Here is a 20,719-nt window from a genome sequence, read left to right on the forward strand (position 1 = left end):
GCTTCCTTCCCTGGACTTCTTTGTAGAACTAAAGTCGTAGCCCTTGACAATCACCTACTCATTCTTTTTTTTTTTTTTTCTTTTTGTACTGGGAATTGAACTCCAGGGCACTTAACCACTGAACTGCATCTCCAGCCCTTTTATTTTCTATTTTGCATGCCTATAATCCCAGTGGCTGGGGAGGCCAAGGCAGAAGGATCATGAGTTCAAAGCCAGCCTCAGCAAAAGTGAGGCACTAAGCAACTCAATGAAACCCTGTCTCTAAAATAAAAATACAAAACGGGGCTGGGGATGTGACTCTGTGGTAGAGCAATACCCAGAATTGTAAAAGATGAAAAAGAGGAGAAGGAAAAGGAGAAGAAGCCATATTCCCATATTTGTGTGTGTCTCTTCTAAGGTTCTAGGTGGTTTTCCTAGTGCCTGGCACAAACTAGATGCATGAATAATGTTAACTGAATTAATAGAAGCAACTACATGAACTGTGTCAGTTAGCACTCACCCTAGGAATGCTGTGTAACAAACAATCCCCCAAACCAGACTCATACCATAAACATACAATAAATTTATTTCTCACTAACATCTGCAGGGTTGGCTGGGTTTGGGTTGCACTGGGTTGAGTTTGGCTGTGCTTAGCTCCAGGTCATGTGTTCTGATTAGACCTAGTGTCCTTCTTCTCCGACTGGTGAGCTACCCAAGGCATTTTCTTCCCATGGCATAAGTTGGATTTGCTTGAAGCAGCAAGCAGAAACTCACAATGATTTTATAGCATTGGCTTAGAACTGCCATGTCACATCTGCTGTGTTATATTCATAAAAGAAAATCCTACCACCAAGCCCAACATCAATGGAGGTGGCCCAGGTGGGGTGAGGCATAATATTTACTGAACAGCAATTAATTGACTACAATAGTTAATACATAATAACATTTTATTATGTTCCAGGATTAATCACTTTATATGTATTAGCTGGTTCAATTCCAACTACCTTATGTGAAAGTTATATTATTTACCCCTACTTTAGAAATTAAGATGTTGAAGCTCAGAGATGTTAAGTAACATGCCCAGTAACAAACAGCTGGTAAGGAACAGGACTGGGAATCATTCCCAAACAAGAAGTTCCAGAACGTTCCGCAATGTAATTTTACACACTGTCCCCATCGACAGGTGATCTGTTTTCTCAATGGAGGAGGTTACCTTTAATGTTTATCATGGACCGAAAATAAATATTGAAATGTGACACTGTCATGTACATGCTGAGATTGGACTCCGTCCCCAAGGAAGTACTCCACATTTTGTCCATTCATGCGTCATCAGGAAGCTCTGCACCTGGAAGGAACCTTTGCCCTCACCTCCAGGAACGTCTTTCAGACTCTTGAGTTGCAACTCATTACCAAGTTGCACAAGGAATTTTTTTTTCAGTGAAATAGAATTAAAATAAAATTAGAAATTGACATAGAAAGGAATAGAATCGAGTAGGAACATGTCAGAGTGCAGCTTAGGCCTTCAAAGTTCAGTTTTTTGAAACTTGCTTTTCAGTTATGTCAGTGTACGTGTGTCCCGGGTCGCAGGGTGACGATTCTTTTGATCCATGGCTTAGAGTCGAAAGAACACCATTGGTCCAGGCTGATTATGTTCCATCGTATTATTTATCTGGTTTTATACTATTTTCCACCTGAGTGCCCAGCCATGGGTCTGTAGGAACCTCGAAGACCAGGTCTCAGTGTTAGGGACCGTGACCAGCTAGGGCTCGCGCCTCATCACCACCTCGTGCTCAGGACCCTTGGGTGGGCTGGGAATAACCTGCCGTGCCTTCCTCCTCTTCATTCCAGTGAACCCTGCGTATGTGGGCGAAGGTGGCCCTGTCTGTGCCTATGGAAACCCACCGCTGTCTGCAGGTGATTGGCACAAGTCACCTGAAGGTAAGAGTTAATGGAGCAGGAACGGACATCAGCCCTGGGGAAGGAGACGGCTCAAGGCAACTTGGAGATCCAGCAATGGCCGTTCCTGGGCTGGAGGAGTGGGGTAACGCGTGCTGAGTTGGCATCGTGCATTTCCCTCTCTCTCTCTCTCTCTCTCTCCCTCTCTGTACTGGGTTCTGGTTGAAGCCAGGGCTTTGCACATGCTAAGCGTGTGCCCCACCCCTGAGCAACACCCCCAGCCCTTGGTGGTGTCTTTAGACGTGTGGCTTTAGCTCTTGTGGGTATCCAGGTGTCTTCATTAGGAATCTTCTGGTTGCAAGCGACAGAAACCCAATTCCAAAGGGAGGTAGCCCAGAGGGAACTTATTGGCTCATTTGGTGGGAAGGGCGTGGAGCCACTTAAAAAACCTCCCGCAGTGCCTAACAGGTAAAGGGACTTTAGAGCTGTCTGCTGGGTTAATTTTTGAGGGAGACCAGGGCTTCCGAATCTGAACGCAGTGCTCAGTGCCACCTGATTCGCTCATTGCCCGCCCAGTGTTTGCCTCTGCTTGACCCAGCTTCTCTATAAGCTTCAGCGTCAGGCCATGGGCCACACAGACCCCCCTCGGCCCAGCTACCTCAGTAGAAGGCCCTTCCTTCTCCCCGTCTGTTCATCCATGTGGACAAAGACTCTAACCAGCCTATTAGGAGCACGGACACCCAGACATCTCCATGTGTCATAGGAGACGAGACTGGGTCACCTGTCTGTCCTGTGGCTATTGTCTGTGTTGGTGGGGACAAGGTGCTCTGATCAAAAAAAAAAAAAAATTCTGTTTTTCTGAATGATCATCATTAATGTGACGGTTGAGTTGGAATCAGGCTAGTGACAGATGGGAGTCTTTGAAGTCCGTTAGGAAAGCTGAGGATTGCTGTGTGGGGTCCCAAAGATCTGATTGGAGGCAAAGACCAAGTAACCGTGCCTCAGAGGAGAAGGAAACAGGAATACTGGCACCAAAATGTTAAGCCTGTGAATTAGAAGGAATAAATTAATGGGATCTTTCCATAATAATGCAAATTGAGAGACTCCATGACTTAAAACTGTCTCTCCACTTTCAGCCCCATAGGCGATGGATAATCCTGAACTTCATCCTTCCAGAACCTTCTCAAGGGGGCATGTATCTTTCACAGTGGTTAGGTGTTGCTGCCTGGGAGGGAAACCCACGCGGATATAAATGACAACCACACTCTAGACTCACTGGAGCGTAGAATGGCTTTAACCATCGGTGAGAGGGGGGCCTTTGGCCTCCTGAAGACTGCTCTGTGGGGCCAGCATGAGGTTCAGGGTCTCCGGTAGAAGGACACTTAAAAGGCACAGGGAGCCAGGCATGGAGGCTCATGCATGTAATCCCAGTGGCTCAGGAGGCTGAGGCAGGAGGATTGTAAGTTCGAGGCCAGTCTCAGCAACTTAGAGAGGCTGTAAGCAACTTAGAGAGACCCTGTCTCAAAATAAAACATAGAAAGGGCCGGGGATGTGGCTCAGAGGTTAAGCACCCCTGGGTTCAGTCCCGGAACCAAAAAACAAAAAGTAAATAAAGAAATAGAAGATGTGGCTTTCTTTGACCCTTGCATTGCTTCTGATTTTCAAACCTTGTGCAATTAATTGGTGGACAGCTTCATGACAGAGTGTCACTGTGATGGATTATGCTGTGCCCCCAGAAGCCCCTGGCATGCAGTAGGCACTCATAGATACTTATTCATTTATTAAAGAATGAATGTCGCAGTGGCATCTTGTAACAGGATGGGGCCAAGGGGAAGTGATCAAGAGCCCCTGCTTTGGGTTCAGACCCACCTAGGTATGACTCTTTGATGGCTTGTGAGCCTAGGTAAATTAACCCCGTTGAGCCTCTATTTTCTTTTTCTTCTGGGGGTGAGGATGGGACCAGGGGTTGAACTCAGGGGCACTCGACCACTGAGCCCCATCCCCAGCCCTATTTTGCATTTTATTTAGAGACGGGGTCTCACTGAGTTGCTTAGCGCCTGGCTTTGGCTGAGGCTGGCTTTGAACTCGAGATCCTCCTGACTCGCCTCCCAAGGTGCTGGGATGACAGGTATGCGCCACCGCACCCGGTGAGTCTCTGTTTTCTCAGCTCTAAGAGGGGGTTGACGATAGTACCAACTTCACAGGGTGATTGGGAAAATGTGATGATACGCTCTATTTGAAGTACTTGACCTGCAGAATCAGCAGGAATCATTACTGTCAATCATCCTCACTAGTGGGAGTTCCTGAGTTCTAGTCCAATCCTCCCATTTAAAGAATGTGACGGGAGGGGGTCTCAGTTCCTCTCTCTGCACCACCCTTCCTCCAACTATCCCATCAACAAGCTGACCTAGGTGATGTCTAAATCTGTTGGGTGGGAAGTGTGTTCAGGTGTCTGGCATTAAAATGGAACAATGGATTTAGCAATAAAGGGATTGATTTTTTTCTCCTGTAACAAGAAGAGTAGAGGGAGAAAGTCCAAAGTATTTTTTTCCCATGATGTCTTCGAGGACTGAAACTCCCCTGTAGCTTTCTCCACCGTCTTTAGCAGGTGAATATTTAACCTCTTGTTAAATAACTCAGATGATGCCCCCAGGTACAAGAGGGGCATGGTAAAGGGCAGAAGCGAAGCCAGGTACACTATCCCCTTTAAAGAGCATTCCTGAGGTCACATGCCTGAAAGTGGGTCACTTGTCCACTCTTAGCTGCAAAGGGAGCTGGGAGAATCCCACGTCCACTCAGGAAATGTAATTCCTGCTCATAGGAGAAAAAAGAATGGATACCGAGAAGCAGACAGACAGCTGTGTCCCTCATCAGAGGCAGTCAGGAGAGAATCATTGGAACAGTATCAACATATCTGGTTTTTATATAAATGTATAAAACTATAAGTTCTAGACCAAACAATTAAACTAAAAAAGAAAAAACAAGTTGCCTTTTTTTTTTTTGGAACTGGGGATTGAACTCAGGGGCACTTAAACCACTGAGTCACATCCCCAGCCCATTTTGATATTTTATTTAGAGGCTTTGCTAAGTTGCTGAGGCTGGCCTTGAAATGAGCGATCCTCCTGCCTCAGCCTCCTGAGCCGCTGTGATTACAGGTGTGTCCCACCACCGCTGGCTGTGAAAGTCGCCCTTTGATTATGAGATATCAAAAAGAATGTCTGTCCTCTGTTTCTAGAATCCCATTGTCTCCAATGAAGGATTCTGTTTCTAATTTCTTACCTAGCTACCAAGATAGAATTCTCTGCAGGAGAACACAACTCCTTCTGAGGAGACCCCTCTCAGGGGCCAGATGTGGGGAGTTCTCTTGTGACTTGTTGGGGGGTGGGGGGGCTGGCTTCAGTGGTCTGGTCTTGGCTTTGGAAAAGTGTGAATGGAGCATCCCTTTGTGATGGCGGCCACTCTCCCCCGGCTGGGTCTGGGCCATGCTGGTGTGACCGCTGCGTGAGGTCTCTGAAGACCGCACCCGGGTTGCAGGACCCAGCCAGCAGGAAGCGAGAGATGCTGTCGGATGACTGGGTAAACGAAATCGTCGTAGAGGTAGAGAATGTGCCATCTGGGGCCGAAAGCCGTCCGTCCTCCAATCAGATTTTTCCAGAAAGGACACGGGTGAAGCCCGGCTTCGGCAGGGTGTCACCGCTCCCCAACATCGAGAGGGTGGACTCTCAGGTGTTCAGACGTGGCAGTGACACGAAGCACCACCAGTTATTACAGTTGTCAACTGCTTTGAAGGAATCAATGTCTCAGACCCATCACAGCCCAGAATGCCCGGGCATAGACACTCCTTGCGCTTCCCATGAAACCGCTCAAGGTATCATCTGCTGGGAAATTGCTGAGCAGGTAGCAGGGAAGCCTCCCAATCTCCTTTCTTTTCTTTTCTTTTTCTTTTTCTTTCTTTCTTTTTTTTTTTTTTTTTTTGTACCAGGGATTGAACCCAGAGCATTGAACCACTGAGCCACATCCCCAACCCTTTTAACTTTTTTGACACAGGGTCTCGCTAAGTTGCTGAGGCTGGCTTTGAACTTGCGATCCTCCTGCCTCAGCCTCCCAAGTCACTGGGATTTTGGGCATGTGCTGCTATCACACCTGGCCCAATTTACTTTTTTTTTTTTTTTTTTGGTACTGGGAATAGAACCCAGGGGCGCCTAACCACTGAGCCACATCCCCAGCCCTTTAAAAAATTTTTGTTTTTATTTAGACACAGGGGTCTTGCTAAGTTGCTGAGGCTGGCCTCAAACTGGCAATCCTCCTGCCTTTCAGCCTCCCAAGCTGCTGGGTTTATAGGCACGTGCTGCCACGACTTCCCAATTCATTTTTAAGACATCAAACAATGTGCAAGGCTCAGAAGGTGAACTAAGGATGCGGGGAACCAAGACAGGGCTCACTCGGAGACCTCTCTACTATCAGGTGCCCGGGGACACCTACTTTGGGTTAGCTGTCAAGTTCAGTTTTATTTATTCCCCAGCCTCCCACCTTTGAGGCAGGCTTTTCCATGTGCTCCATGAGAAGACTGAGACTCCCAACGTTCAGTGACCTGGCACAGGTGGGCTACATGCAGATTTTCCCGGTTGCCCAGCGTGAGTTTTTAATCCTCCCGCCGTCCTGCTTTGGCCCGTTCCTCCCGCCATGGTTCAGGGAATGTGGACAAGGTGCCTCTTACCGCCAAGTTCAGGGTGAAACTCCGTCTTCGCGGAGAACTCAGCTTCTCTGCTCCTGAGGCCCGTGGAGATGCTGTTTCTTCTTCACCCCATACGGCTCCAGGTGTGGAGTCTAGCAGCTCTCAGCAGATTTCTGGGGGGAGAAGAAAAAAATCCAATGACATCAAAGCATTTGGTGGATTTGGCCCCTTTTCTGAAGACGGGGGCATCTCACTGTCTCCCTGCATCTCTGTATTTCCCCTTTGCTCCAGTCTTCTCTCTTCCTGTCTGCTTGTCCTTCCTGATACAAATTTCAGAGTGATTCAGTGACCCTCTGGGGGATTTCCCCTGCACCCCAACTATGTCACTGAGGTAAATGAGGTATGTCCTCATGAGGAATTCCGGCTCAGTGATGTGACCAAGAAGCCAGTCTGCCTGCTCCCCGACCCGCTCAGTCATCTCCAGCGCATCAGGGCCCCAGCAATGGTACCAGACAGTGACAGCAGGTGTCCCGTGCGGACAAGACTATCCATAGTGGGAATGAACGATCTGTCTTTTTTTTTTTTTTTCTGGTAGGGGGATAAACCCAGCATCTCCCATAGCTGTACCACTGAGCTACACCCCCAGCCCTGTTTGGGGCTTCTTTGAATAGAAGGGAGAAACACCTTTTCCAGAAACTTCTTAACTGCCTACCTCTTGGAGAACACTGGCCAACAATATGCCCCAAGCTTGTGACGGATCCAGTTACCTGCAAGGGGGACAGGCCCTTTGGGATTGGCTGAGGATAACGGGGACCTGCCCACTAGCTTGGAGGTGGGCCTGTCCTGAGGGAGCTCGGGGACTTGCCCAGGGGGTGGGGTAACAGTCGGGATTCTGTTCACATATCGGGGATGACTTTGGGAGTAGGTGACCAGCCCTGTCCACCACGTTGATGGGAAATGGAAACATGAGCTAGTGGAGAGGAGGAGGGGTTGGACGGGCCGATGAACATAGTCAGGGGATGAGAAGAAGTCACTTGGGCCTGGAGCCCACGGGCCCAAGGAGGTCATGTGGATGTTTAAGGGAGAGAGATGGGAGCGGCGGGATCCTGGTGGCTTCCCTGAATATTGTCTTTTTGTGACGGGAGAGAAGGGTTGAGTTGAGAGGCAGCCCCACATCGTCGATTCCTTTGGCTCTGAGTCTGAACAGACTTATTGGTCTTCTTGCGGTTCTCGATCGTGGACTTGGGGATCCTCGGGTCCCTGTTTTTCTCTTTCCTTGTGCTCTTTATAAGAACGTGATCTAACATCAGCAGCAGGTTTTAAAATGTTTACAACCCTGTGAAAGAAAAGAAAGAAAGAAACGAATCTCCGTGTGTCTCCTTTGGCAGGACAAAAGTTAATAGCATCCCTGATCCCCATGACATCCAGGGACAGAATCAAGGCCATCAGGAACCAGCCCAGGACCATGGAAGAGAAGAGAAAGCTGAGGTAAGGACCGGAGGGCTGTCCATCTGAACCCGATTTCATGCGAACCTCAGAGGAGAGATCAATAAATGCAGGAGGAGAGACAAATATTCCTTGTGGAACATTCCGGATAATCCAAGGAGGCCCGCCTCTCCCCAGGGGCTGGAGACTCACCCACTCCCTGGACTGGGGTGTGGGCGCGGGAAGGAGGCCTGGAGAGGAGCAAGTGCCTTCCAGGGGGGCCTGGCTGGGGGTCCCTGCACCAGCTACATTCTTTCCTTCTCCACGGAGGGCGGGGCACAGGGAGGCCTGCTGTGCCCCCAGCTGTGCCGCCCCCTCCCAGCAGCTGGCCCTACAGGCAGCCCCCCACCCAGCCGCAGCCCCTCCCGAAGGTGAGTTACAGTGGGTCTCTCGTTGTCTCCTCCCATTCCCGACAGGAAAGTGGTTGACAAAGAGAAGAGCAAACAGGGTCCCCGTGCCCTGGAGGTGGCCTGCTGCACCCGGTGTCTGCACACCTTCTCTCTGGTGAGTCTTTTTTGGAATTGAATCTTTTTTTCTTTTTCTTCTTTCTTTCTTTTTTTCTTTTTCTTTCTTTTTTTTTTTTTTGATACCAGGGATTAAACTCAGAGGCACTCAGCCACTGAGCCCCATCCCCAGCCTTATTTTGTGTTTTATTTAGAGACAGGGTCTCACTGAGCTGCTTAGCGCCTCCCTGAGTTGCTGAGGCTGGCTTTGAACTCGCGATCCTCCTGCCTCAGCCTCCCGAGCCGCTGGGATGACAGGCGTGTGCCACTGCGCTCAGCTTAGAATTGAATCTTATGTTCTGATCAGCATGGAAAGACATACTGTGTGCATAGGGACATTTCCCTCCCACTTTACTTTTCTTCTCTTCCTTCCTTCCTTTTATTTCTCCTCCTCCCCCTCCCCCTCCCCTCCCCTCCCCCTCCTCCCCCTCCTCCTCCTCCTCCAGGGCCAGCTGCCCACTCAGCCCACACCCTGCCACTGAACTCTGCCCCTCGCCCCTCCTCATCATTCCTTTCTCCTCGGTGCCTTTGAGCTCCTGTCTCCTCGACCAGCATGACCCACCCAATAGGCCATTGTCAGCTGCAGTCACCCCCTGGGCTGGGGACACCACAGCTCACTCTGTCTCCCTGTTATCTGACCTTTCCTTGTTCTTCCTCCCCCAAAGCCTCCCAGCTCCTAGCAATCACTCCTCTACGTTCAGAAAGAGTCATTCTCGCCCACATCCCGCGCACACGGTGGAATTGGGGTTCCCCTGTGCAAGGCAGGCCGGCCGCGAGCTAATCAAGAGAAAAGGGCGGAAAACCCCACAGTCCACGGGAAGTAATTTTTTCCAGTGAGGGCAGGAAGGCTCTTGGATCTTAAGGATGGAGCTTCCACATGGAAAGAGGGAGCAGTGGAGCCCACGCTTGCTTTATTTATATGGGGGACTTCAAAGGTTTTCCATGGAATGTTCTTTGCCAAATAAGGTAGGGGGTCGGCTGTCCAGTTCCCCTGGGTCACGCCCAACTCCAGAGCATGAGAGCTGACCCACTAATGGGGGTGGGCAGAGATCTCACGCCCTGAATCTGCACACGGGAATGCCACGATGGTCCCTGGGGGGAGACCTAAGTCCCCCATGGCTCGGTACCGAGTAAAAGACCACTCAAGTAGCTTTATAGCAGAACCTCAGAGATGAATGAGGCTTAAAGGAGATGAACTTTGTCAACATGCAGAGCATGGTGTGGGGCCCTGTGGAAGGCTCTGGGGTCGGTGGCTGGTTGTGCCAGGAGGGACCCTACTCGGGAGATACCTGAGTGAACCCCAACCCCCCTGCCCGGCACCCTTAACTCCAGGTCTACCGGAGATCCAAGAACAGCATCTCTGAGCTCCTCAACACCACCAGCCTGTGGCAGAAGACGCTCAAGGTCATCGGAGGCAAGTTTGGAACCAGCGTCCTCTCCTATTTCAGCTTTCTGAGGTGGCTTTTGAAGTTCAACATTTTCTCCTTCATTGTGAACTTCAGCTTCTTGGTTATTCCCCAGCTGACAGTGGCCCAGAAGAACACACTCCAGTTCACGGGGCTGGAGTTTTTTACGGGGGCGGTAAGTCCTGCGTTTCCTGGACCCCAAGTTCATGCCCGGCAAGCCCAGGCACACACCTGTAGTCCCAGCAATTTGGGAGGCTGAGGCAGGAGGATTGCAAGTTCAAGGCCAGCCTCAGCAACCGTGACGCCCTACGCAACTTAGCAAGACCCTGTTTCAAAATAAAAAAGGCTGGAGATGGGGGGGGCTCAGTGGTTAAGCACCCCTGGGTTCAATCCCAGGTACCAAAAACAAACAAAACCCCTAAAAAGCATTTTCCTTTAATGCTAAAATAGAATTATTGTGTTAATTGATCCTTCATGTTTTCGTTACCATGTACATTTTGTGTATAAGAAGAATTCATTATTAGGAGACATTTCAAAGTATACAGAAGAGTAAAGAGAGGTACGGTAAATACCCCTTTACGTGCTACATAGATTTAGAGTTGCCATATTTGCTTTGTCTTATTGTTTGGGGAAGCATCTTAAAGTAAATTACAGACATCAGGATATTTCACTCTGAAGTTCCTCAGCGTGCATCTCTGAAAAATAAGGGCACAGGGCCGTCGTAATCCCATCATCACGTTCAACAGGGTTAAAGATGAACGTTATCTAAAAATCAAACCATATTCACATTTTTCCAGTTTTCCCCCAAATTGAGGGAAATTTCAGAGCGTGCTCTGACCACGATCCAAAGATCACACTGGATATCTACACCCCCCCCCCCCCCCCCCCCCCCGTTAAATCTGTATGAATCTAGAACAGTCTCCCAACCCCAGGGAGCCTTTTCTGGACATTGTCTTTATTATAGAAACTGTGCCCGTTGTTCTGTAGGCTCTGAAATCCTACCTTCCAAGATTATTTGATTATTTCCTTCCAACCGGTTTCTCATTTTCTGTAAACTGCAGCGTAGACCTAAAGGCTTAAATCGTTTTCTATTAAATACGTGTGGCCCTCGTATTCAGCAGCTGGCAGAGGTCCACAAGGCTGGTCTGTCCTGCTGCCCGTCTGTCTGTGAAACCAGCACCTTCCTTGTGAGGTTCTGTTGGTTTGGAGACTCTTCTTCACTCTGGGAGCCTAGTGAATAAATCTCCCTCTAGGTTCTCCGTGGACGTGGGAGCCCTTTTTCTGGCAAAACAGTCGATCTTCCAAATCCCCGGGTTCCGAATCCTCAGATTTGATCAACTGCAGGTTGAAAGCATTTAAAAAAAAAAAAAAATTGCATTTGTTTGGAACACGTATACACTGTTTTCTCCTCTACTCCCTAAATCGTATACTGTAACAACTATTTACATAGCATAGACATTGTATCCAGTATGATGGGTGAGATCATTTAAAGCAGACGGGAAGATAGGGGCAGGTTATGTGCAAATACAGTGGCCATTTAATATACGAGACTTGAGCAGCTGCAGATTTGGGTGTCCTTAAGGGTTCTGGAAGCCGGGCGCAGTGGCGCACGCCTGTCAACCCAGCAGCTCAGGAGGCTGAGGCAGGAGGATCTTGAGTTCAAAGCCAGCCTCAGTGACTTAGAGAGGCCCTAAGCAACTCAGTGAGACCCTGTCTCTAAATTAAATATTTTTTTTTAAAGGGGTGGGGATGTGGCTCAGTGGTTAAGCACCTCTGGATTCAATTTTAGTACAAAGAAAAGAGAGAGAGAGAGAGAGAGAGAGAGAGAGAGAGAGAGAGAGAGAGAGAGAGAGAGAGGAAGAGTTCTGGAAAGGATTCCCCTTTGATACCAATGTCTAAATTGATTGTCCCAAATTTCCTGCAGATGAAGAGGTCAGGTCTGAGGACCATCGTCGTTGACCTCTGTCTCAAGATGCACCTGACCTGGATCTCTTCCTTGTCCCCGTCAGGGTTACTTCAGGGACACGGTGATGTACTACGGCTTCTACACCAATTCCACCATCCGGCACGGGAGCAGCAGGCTGGCCTACAACATGCAGCTGGCGTACCTCTTCACCATCGGGGCCTGCTTGGTCACCTGCTTCTTCAGCTTGCTCTTCAGGTACGGAGACGTCCGCCTTTCCTAATGAGGCTGCCTGGAGATTCAGGCAAAATCCAAGATGCTCCAAAACATTACCCCGGAGCCAGTTTCTCCACGATGTTGGATCTCTTGGTCCTGGGATGTAAAATAGGAGCTGGGCAGAGTTAGTTGTGTGCCTTTAAGGAAAAATAAAGATGGGGTGACCCAGATGACTCGGACATGAGGACACAGTGGACAGAGACGAGGTACATGTGGGAGACCACACAGGAAAAGGTTCCAGCCGTGGGCACTGGCTGGTGGCCGGAGCAGGGCACCACAGACTGGGAGGCTTGAGAAGCAGCAGGAGTTTATTTTCTTACAGTTTCTGGAAGGTAGAAGTCCAAGATCAAGGGATCAGGGGGATGGGTTTCTTCTAAGGTTATTTTCTTGGCTTGATATAGTTTGGAGCTTCCGTGTCCTTCACAGACCTGGGTATTAAAGGCTTGATCCCACCTTGATGTGATTGGCAGGTGGTGGAGACTTTAAGAGGTGGGGCCCGCTGGGAGGGTTCAGGTGGGTCCCTTAAAGGGGATCCTGGGACCCTCGAATCTCTGTCTCTTTTTCACTTCCTGGTCACAAAGTGGGAAGTTCTGCTCTGCTCTGCCCTCCTGCACAACCATAATGTGCAAAGCAACGGGGCCAACTCATCATGGACCGAAGCTCCCAAAAGTGTGAGCTAAAACAAACCTTTTTTCTTTGTAAGTTTTTTTTTTTTTTTTTTTTAATTTCAGGCGTGTGTTATAGTGATGGAAAGCTGACTAATACAGCTGTCTTCTCCCTGAGTGTTCAGTGGTCTTCCCTCTGTGTTTCTGCGTCCCCATCTTCATTTTTATTTTAATTTTCTTTGCAGTGCTGGGGATTGGAAGCAATTCAGCTCCTAATGACCTTAATACCAGCATGATAATTCTAACTAAAGTGCCATTTCATTCTGTTCTATTAACGCAGAAAATGTTTCTGCAGTAGTTGTTACTAAGGGGTGCAGATTCAGCGCCTGTTACACGCCAGGCGGGGTGCTGAGGACATCCTGGGTCTGGGACATCCTGGGTCTGGGACATCCCCACCATCTCAATGGCGCCCTCTAGTGCCTGCTGTTCCAAACCCTCTAGAGACTTGTGGTTGGCTACTAATCTCCAACCCAAAGGGAATGTGTTTAAGTCAAAGATCTTGAGATGGGCAGATTATCCTGGGTTATCCAGCTGGCCCCGTGGACCCACAGGTTTTTGTGTGGTGCTGGGGATTGAACCCTGGGCTTTGTGCATGCGAGGCAAGCCCTCTACCAACTGAGCTATATCCCCAGCCCCTCAGGGTCCTTTTAAGAGGGAGACCAGAGGTCAGAGAGGGAAAGAGAGAGATGCTACTCCTCTTGCTTTGAGGAGGGACCTACAACCAGAGAATGCAGATAGCCCCCCAAACCTGGAAAAGGCAAAGAAACAGGTTCTACCCCAGATCCTCCTCCCAGGACCAGGGCCCTGCCAAAGTCTTGCTTTGTAGGACCGATTTTCTGACTTCTGACCTCCAGAAATGTTAAGGTCATAAACCCGCGTCATCTTAAGCTGTCTCGTTGGCAGTGATTTGTTATAGCAGCTGCAGGAAACGCATACCTCTCTCACCAGATCTCTGAGGTGGGCCCTGTCATTATCCCCATTTCGAGGTGTGAAAACTGACACTCGGAACAGTTCAAAGGACAAAGATTCCCCAGTGGGCGAGTTCAGATGGTGAGGCAGGCCTCACTTTGTGTCTGTTGTCCCAGCGCTCCAGGACACTCTTCCAATGTCACCTTTCACCACTGATGATGGCGGGGTGTCCTTGGTCCCAGCCCTGCGCCCCCCGATGCCTGGTGGAGTGACCTGTGGGTGCTTTGGTTTCTGCTTTCTCCAGCATGGCCAAGTATTTCCGGAACAACTTCATCAACCCCCACATTTACTCCAGAGGGATCGCCAAACTTATCTTCTGCTGGGACTTTACTGTCACGCACGAAAAAGCCGTGAAGCTGAAACAGAAGAGTCTGAGCACCGAGATAAGGGTGAGGCGTCTTTCCACAGGCCGTGTCCCCCCACCTCCTCCTCCGCAATGTCTACTTTAGATCAAGCAATAATCAATGACTTTTTTAATTGCTCATGAGATTTGTTAAAAAAAAAAAAAAAAAAAGAATAGAAACACAAAATAGCCATAACACCTGGTTCTGGTGGTGATGTGGGGAGATGGACATTTCTGCATGACTCGGGGGCCTTCTCCCTGGTACAGCCCTCCTGGAGGCCACCCAGCCCTTTATGTTAAAGTGTTTGAAGGCAGGACTCCTGACCCTACAGCTCCAGGTTTAAAACTTTACCCCTGAGCAGTAGTTTTCAATCTAGAACATCTTCTCCCCTCAGAGGGACGTTTGGCAATGTCTGGAGACTTTTTTGGTGGCTACAATTGGGGACAGGCTACTGCTGGCATCCAGGGGGTAGAGACCAGGGAAGCTATTAAGCACTCTGTAGTGCAGAGGATGCCCCCCCCCCCCCCGCAATTATCTGGCCCCAAATATTAATAGTGTGGAGATGGAGCAACCCTGGTGTAAAGAAATAAACTTATTAAAAAGAAATAGCAAAGCTGGGTGTGGTGGCCCACGCCTGTCATCCCAGCAGCTCCGGAGGCTGAGGCAGGAGGATCGTGAGCTTAAAGCCAGCCTCAGCAAAAGCAAGGCACTCAGCAACTCAGTGAGACCCTGTCTCTAAATAAAATACAAAATAGGGCTGGGGACGTGGCTCAGTGGTCGAGTGCCCCTGAGTTGAATCCCCAATACCCCCCACCTCCCCAAAATAAAAACATACAAAAAAGAATTAACAAGCAGAATTTATCAGCAGGGGCTTTGACAAGAGGGTTGCAGGTGTTGACTTCTTGCTCTGTGCGTGCACCCAGCCTCGTTCGAGGAACACCTCTGTGACCTTCATGTGTTTCCCTCAAGGTCAAAGTCACCATCTGTTGCTTCCACCGGTTCCTCTAAGATGGAAACGGAGTTGGATGTGGGGATGGGGGTTCTTGGCTGTTTTGAGCTTCTCCCCGGGGCCTCCCACAATCCAGGTCCATCCCTGAGGATCTGGGCTGGGTGTGTCTCTTGGGGGGGGCCAGCGTGTCCCCATCCCCCCCACACACACACCAGCTGACAGCGGGAGGGACCTGGGGCTCAGCTGGCTTCCTGTGTTCCCAGGAGAACCTGTCAGAGATCCGACTGGAGAACACCAAGCTCACCTTCCACCAGCAGCTCACGCGCCTGTCTGCCCACGTGGCGGCCTGGCTGGTGTCCACTGGCATGGCCATCGCCTGCTGTGTCGCCGTCTATTACCTGGCCGAGTACAACTCCGAGGTAACCCGACGGGCGGGAAGGCCAGGGCCCGGGCAGAGGAAGGGGTGGGAGGCTGGGGGGGGACCTGAGGTCAGCTCAGGAAACCAGGGTACAGTCGCACAGTCCCCCGGCTCCGGCTCCCTGGCTCCCGGGCTCAGCTGGGCACCTCAGCAGGGAGCAAAGGGTCCGGGCTGCTGCAGAGCTGGGGGCTCTGGCTGCGCACCCGGGACCCAGTGCTCATTTCTTCCTTCATTATCACCTCCCCGTGCCCGGCACCCTCAGTGATAACGGGATGCTATGACTTAGGCTCTGACCCTGGTCTCCTGGGTGGCCGTGGGGAAGGACGGGTTTTCTGTAGGTGCAGCTTTGTTCTCTGGGTAACGGGCTCCTTCTGTCTGGGTGCAGATCTCCACCATTGGGCGCACTTTGCTCTGGTTACGTAACTTTCTTTAACGGCTTCCCATGGTTCTCGATATGAAGTCTAGGGCCGGGGATGGCTCGGTGGTAGAGCACTTGCAAAGCTTGCCTGAGACCCGGGGTTTGATCTGCAGCTCTTCAAAAAAAGGAAGGAAGGAAAGGGAGGGAGAGGTAAAGGGAAGAAAATACAAACGGATTCTCGGGGCAGGATTCGTAGATCTTTTATGACCTGACTTTTGCCTGTGCCCCACCACCCCCGTATCTAGTGCCAACCATGCGTAACGGTGCGTTCACAGATCCTTGAGTGTATTATGCTTCCTGTCACCTGGCAAACTTCCCCCCACCCCGACCTTAGCATGATTGTCACCTCCTCCGGGAAGCCTGCCCTCCCACCACCTGTACCCCCACTAGGCTGAGGAGAGCACCCCTGACTCTGCAGCCTTCCCCTCTGAACCTGAGAAGTGCAGCTTTGAGGCCCCCTGCTTGTGTGTCTGTTTCTCCCAGCACCTGGCCCAAGACCTAGGACATAATAGGTTCTCAACTAAATGGAGGAAACTGCAAAAGAGGCCAGAATAAAAAATATGGGGTTGTGTCCATGCCCTGTTAAGGTCTGCTGTGAAGAGGGGAGGTTGGGTCACAGTCCTGGGGCCCCTGGCAACGCCCACCTAGGGTGCAAGCTGTGACCAGGCAGGTGTCGGTGGGAAGACTTCTGACTGTTTGGTCCTGAACAAAGGGGAGCAGCTTGGGGGAGAGAAGGCAGGAGTGAGGGAGTCCAGGGCTTCAGCATCTGAAGTGGTGGCCGCCAATCATCGGTCACTCCAGTTCCTGGGAGTGTCCCCAGCTGTGTCCCAGGGCCCAGGCTTGGCCCTATTGGATGTCATTGAATCCTTGCAACATCTCTGAGGTTATGTGAAACCTCGCGGCTGTACAATCGGGGAGGAGAGGCTCAGAGGTGCCGAGCGTCGGCTCCACCGGGGCAGCTGTTAGTGGGGGAGGCGGGCAGCGTTGGGACCCCGGGAGCCCGGGGCTCCAGAGACACTCCAGAAATGCACGGGGCGCCTGCGAACGGTCCCCAGCAGATGCAGGCTCAGACCTGAGGATGCTCAGAAGGGGATGCAAGGCGTCCCATGGATCCACAGGACTCTCTTATCCCAAGTCATGCAGAGAGGACAGCTGGCCAAGGGGCGGCCCAGGCTGCGCCCTGAGCCGATGCCAGGGTGCGGGGTTCCCTTGAGGAAGGCCCTCTCTCCCGCTCACACAAGGGGGCAGCGTGGGCCTCCAGAGGCACCCCCTCCTCCTAGGCCAGTTCTCAAGAGCAGGTGATTCCTAGGGAAATGCACAAGATCACACAGAGAGGAAAAGAGAATTTCCGCTGTGAGTGGTCCCCTCTTGCTGTGGTACCTGCACACGCGGGCTTTTGTCCCAACTGCGAGAGGCACATCCTCCATGTCCTGGGCGTCTTGACAAGAAGGCAGAATCCCATAATGGCTCTTGGAGCTTAGCCCCTGGGGCAGAAATGTCTGGGTTCGGGTCTTCCCTTTTCTTGCTGGTTGACCCTGGGCAAGTGTCTTTACCTCTCTGAGCTTCAGTATGCTTGGCACAGGGTAAGTACTAAACAATGGTAGCTTCATAGCTGAGCCCAGAGGAGCCCCTTTTGGGGTTTCCCCACCATGCCCGTCTTCCAGGTGAGGCAGAGAGGGTCCAGCGCACAGTGGGCATCTTGGCTATCTCCTTACAGTTCCTGAAGACGCACCAGAACCCCGGAGCCGTGCTGTTACTACCCTTCCTTGTGTCCTGCATCAACCTAGCTGTGCCTCGCTTATACTCCATGCTCAGGCTGGTGGAGAGGTACGAGCTGCCCCGGCACGAGGTCTACATCCTCCTGATCCGGTAGGTGTGTCCGTCGCACCCAACGCCTGTGTCATTTCCAGGGAGCTGGAGGGGTTCGGCTCAAGTATCACAGTTGGGTCCTCCAGAAGGGAGGGATTTCAAGAGTGAAGTGTGTTTCTGTGGTGTGGGTTAAACAAACAAACAAACAAAAACTGGAAAAATAAAGCTCAAAGTAACAGCTTACCTTTTCCAAAGGTTATAAGCCTGAGAATTAACATACATCTCAAGTATGACCTGTACAGATGGGCAGGCAGTGCACTGCACAAAGGTTTCAGACTGAGGAATTGTGTAGGGACTGGAATCATCCAGGGTCAGACTGTGAGTCCTGGTACTTACTGCATCAGCAGGGATGAGGATGTACATTTTTTATAATTCAGCCACCCAGAGGTGGGAGGGGTGATACATTTTGGTGATTCCAACTCAGGCACCCTACGTGCTAGAGGTGGCCCCAGCGTTTTGATAAACAAAGGCTTGTACTGTCCAAATCCTGCCCTGACACCTTCTTCCTGGCTGGTTCCCTGAATCGCTCCTGGTTATGGCAATAGGTCTGCACAAAGCAGTTCAAGTTTCTTTATGGATCACTTCCAGAGCACGTTCCTTACTGTGGCCTCTGAAGTCTGGCTCCTGACCAGCTCTTCAGCTTCATTTCCTACCTCTCTCCTTCTTGATCACCATCTCCTCCCCGCCGGACTCCTGGGTATTCACAAACACGCCAAACTCTGTGCCCACCCCTGGGCCTTTGCACGGGATGTCCTCTCTGTCCAGAACACTCTACCCACACATAGCTGCGTGGTCTGCTTCCTGACTCTGTTTGGACTTCTGCTCAAATGTCACCCTCTCAGAGATTTTCCCTGATGCCCCATTAAGTGGGTATAGAGGGGGACATATAGGGTTCACCGTCACCTCATAATCTTGCATATTAAGCGAGATGGGCATAAAATATAATTTTACCTGATGATGGAATTGTAAACATGGAGGGGGTGGTGCCTGTCACAGGACCTTTAGTTAGCACCCAGTGAGCCATGGGTGGACTTACTATTGCCAGAGGTGAAATCGGATAGTTTGGAGGTGTGACAAATGAGAGTGTATCAATCAGAATACATTCGTTTATGCCCCAGTGACAAGAACAACAAAACCCCAGATTTCAGTAGCTTGGAACACAAAGGCTTATTCTTGCCCAGGCTACATGTGCTCTGCGGTGTGGCAGGGCGGCTGGTTCTGCTCCTGTCAATCACTGAGGGCCACCTGCTGAGAGGGCCGCCATCTTGAACATCGCTGATTGCCATTCCAAAGGGGAGACGTGGCTTCCGGGGATCTCAAAGGCAGCTATTGCTGTAGCCCAGAAGTGACACATAATGGTTCGGCTCACAATATACTCCCGGGAACTAGCCACATGGTCTCACCCATGCACAGGAGGGCAGGGATGTCCATCCTACCAGGTGCCCCAAAGGAAGTGTTGGCAAACCCCACAGGAGTCTGCCATGGAGGGAAATGATAGTTGTTTTCTCTTCTGTTATTTAGAAACATCTTTCTAAAAATATCCATCATTGGAATTCTTTGTTACTACTGGCTCAACATCGTGGCCCTGTCCGGTGAAGAGGTGAGATTTCCATGTTCTCCCTTCAGTTGGCTTTCTTGGTCTTTGATCTCAAGGGAGGACATAAGTCTCTCCAGAGCATCATGATCCTAGTTGACATTAATTTCTTCAGCTCTCTGTCATTCTTCGTCCCCTGAGCTCCCACATAACATTGCTGTGTCCAGATGCAAACCAACTCACATGAACATGGTGCCCTCATCTTCTCACCCTAACCATCAAAGAAGTTCAAAATCAGCCCTCCAAGTTAGGCTGGTTAGAAGGATACCACATTATACTTCTATTCACCATTGATCCACCCACAGTTCATCCATCCATCCATCCATCCATCCATCCATCTATCCACCCATTCATCTATCGTTTATCCACCCAAATCCATCCATCATCTATCCATCCATCTACCCATGTATCCATCCATTCATTCATCCATGTGTCCATCCATCCATTCATCTATCATTTATCCACCCAAATCCATTCATCCATTCATCCATGCATGCATCCATCTATCCATCTATCCATTCACCCATGTGTCCATCCATCCATCCATCCATGTGTCCATCCATCCATCCATTCATGTATCATTTATCCACCCAAATCCATCCATCCATTCATCTATGTGTCCATCCAGCCTTCCTTCCTTCCATCCATCCATCCATCCATCCATCCATCCATCCATATGTCCATCCATCCATCCATCCATCATCAATCCATCTATCTACCTGCGTATCCATTCATTCATTCATCTATGTGTCCATCCATCCATCCATCCATCCATCCATCTGTCCACGTGCCCATGCATTCATCCATCTGCCCATCCTTGAGCTGTGAACCCAGAACTTCCCTCTCCCACTTCAGCCAAACCTAAAAGCTCCTGGTCTTTCAGCTCCTACCGCTGACTCCCACATAGTTGACTAGTTTCACACACTCACTCAAGTTTCCCGTTTCCAGAGCTGCAGCAACAATTCAGTCAATCACAAGTCACTTTCTTAAGCAGGTGTCCACTGATGTTCTGTAGGTCACCAAGCCCAAGGAAGGGGAGCACTCTTAGCCGTCGATGTCTCCCACCTCCTGAAGAAACGATTATCCCTGACTGAGAAATGGGACCTGGAGGGGCGGGGGGCGGGGGAGATGAAAGGTTTTAAAAGGAGAGATCCTGAGAAGGAGGAGATGGGTTTATGTGGAAAGCAGGACTTAATGACGAGGGAGGGACCCAGAGAGAGAGAATGGACACCCCTGGAAACGAACCTGGCTGTGCTGATGGCAGACAGTGGGTCTGCCCTTCTGGGTACACAAGGACTCGGTCCATCTGAGCCACCAGCTGTGTCCCACAGAGCACATGGAGCAGGAATGGAGCAGAGGGGCTGAGCTGG

General features: G+C 50.4%; 1 protein-coding gene across 1 annotated transcript in view; it reads left to right on the forward strand.

The window, feature by feature from the left end:
• Nucleotides 1-20,719, forward strand: part of Tmc5 (transmembrane channel like 5) — a 41,569-nt gene that overhangs the window by 6,625 nt on the left and 14,225 nt on the right. The window contains exons 4-12 of the mRNA XM_027940657.2: nucleotides 1,828-1,917; nucleotides 7,939-8,038; nucleotides 8,452-8,539; nucleotides 9,871-10,119; nucleotides 11,954-12,105; nucleotides 14,002-14,146; nucleotides 15,314-15,469; nucleotides 17,604-17,755; nucleotides 19,277-19,355. Coding sequence (XP_027796458.2) covers nucleotides 1,828-1,917; nucleotides 7,939-8,038; nucleotides 8,452-8,539; nucleotides 9,871-10,119; nucleotides 11,954-12,105; nucleotides 14,002-14,146; nucleotides 15,314-15,469; nucleotides 17,604-17,755; nucleotides 19,277-19,355 — 1,211 coding nt within the window. The remainder of the gene's footprint in view (nucleotides 1-1,827; nucleotides 1,918-7,938; nucleotides 8,039-8,451; nucleotides 8,540-9,870; nucleotides 10,120-11,953; nucleotides 12,106-14,001; nucleotides 14,147-15,313; nucleotides 15,470-17,603; nucleotides 17,756-19,276; nucleotides 19,356-20,719) is intronic.

This window comes from Marmota flaviventris, chromosome 19 (genome assembly GCF_047511675.1).
Source record: "Marmota flaviventris isolate mMarFla1 chromosome 19, mMarFla1.hap1, whole genome shotgun sequence".
In the NCBI taxonomy this organism is placed as follows: Eukaryota; Metazoa; Chordata; class Mammalia; order Rodentia; family Sciuridae; genus Marmota; species Marmota flaviventris.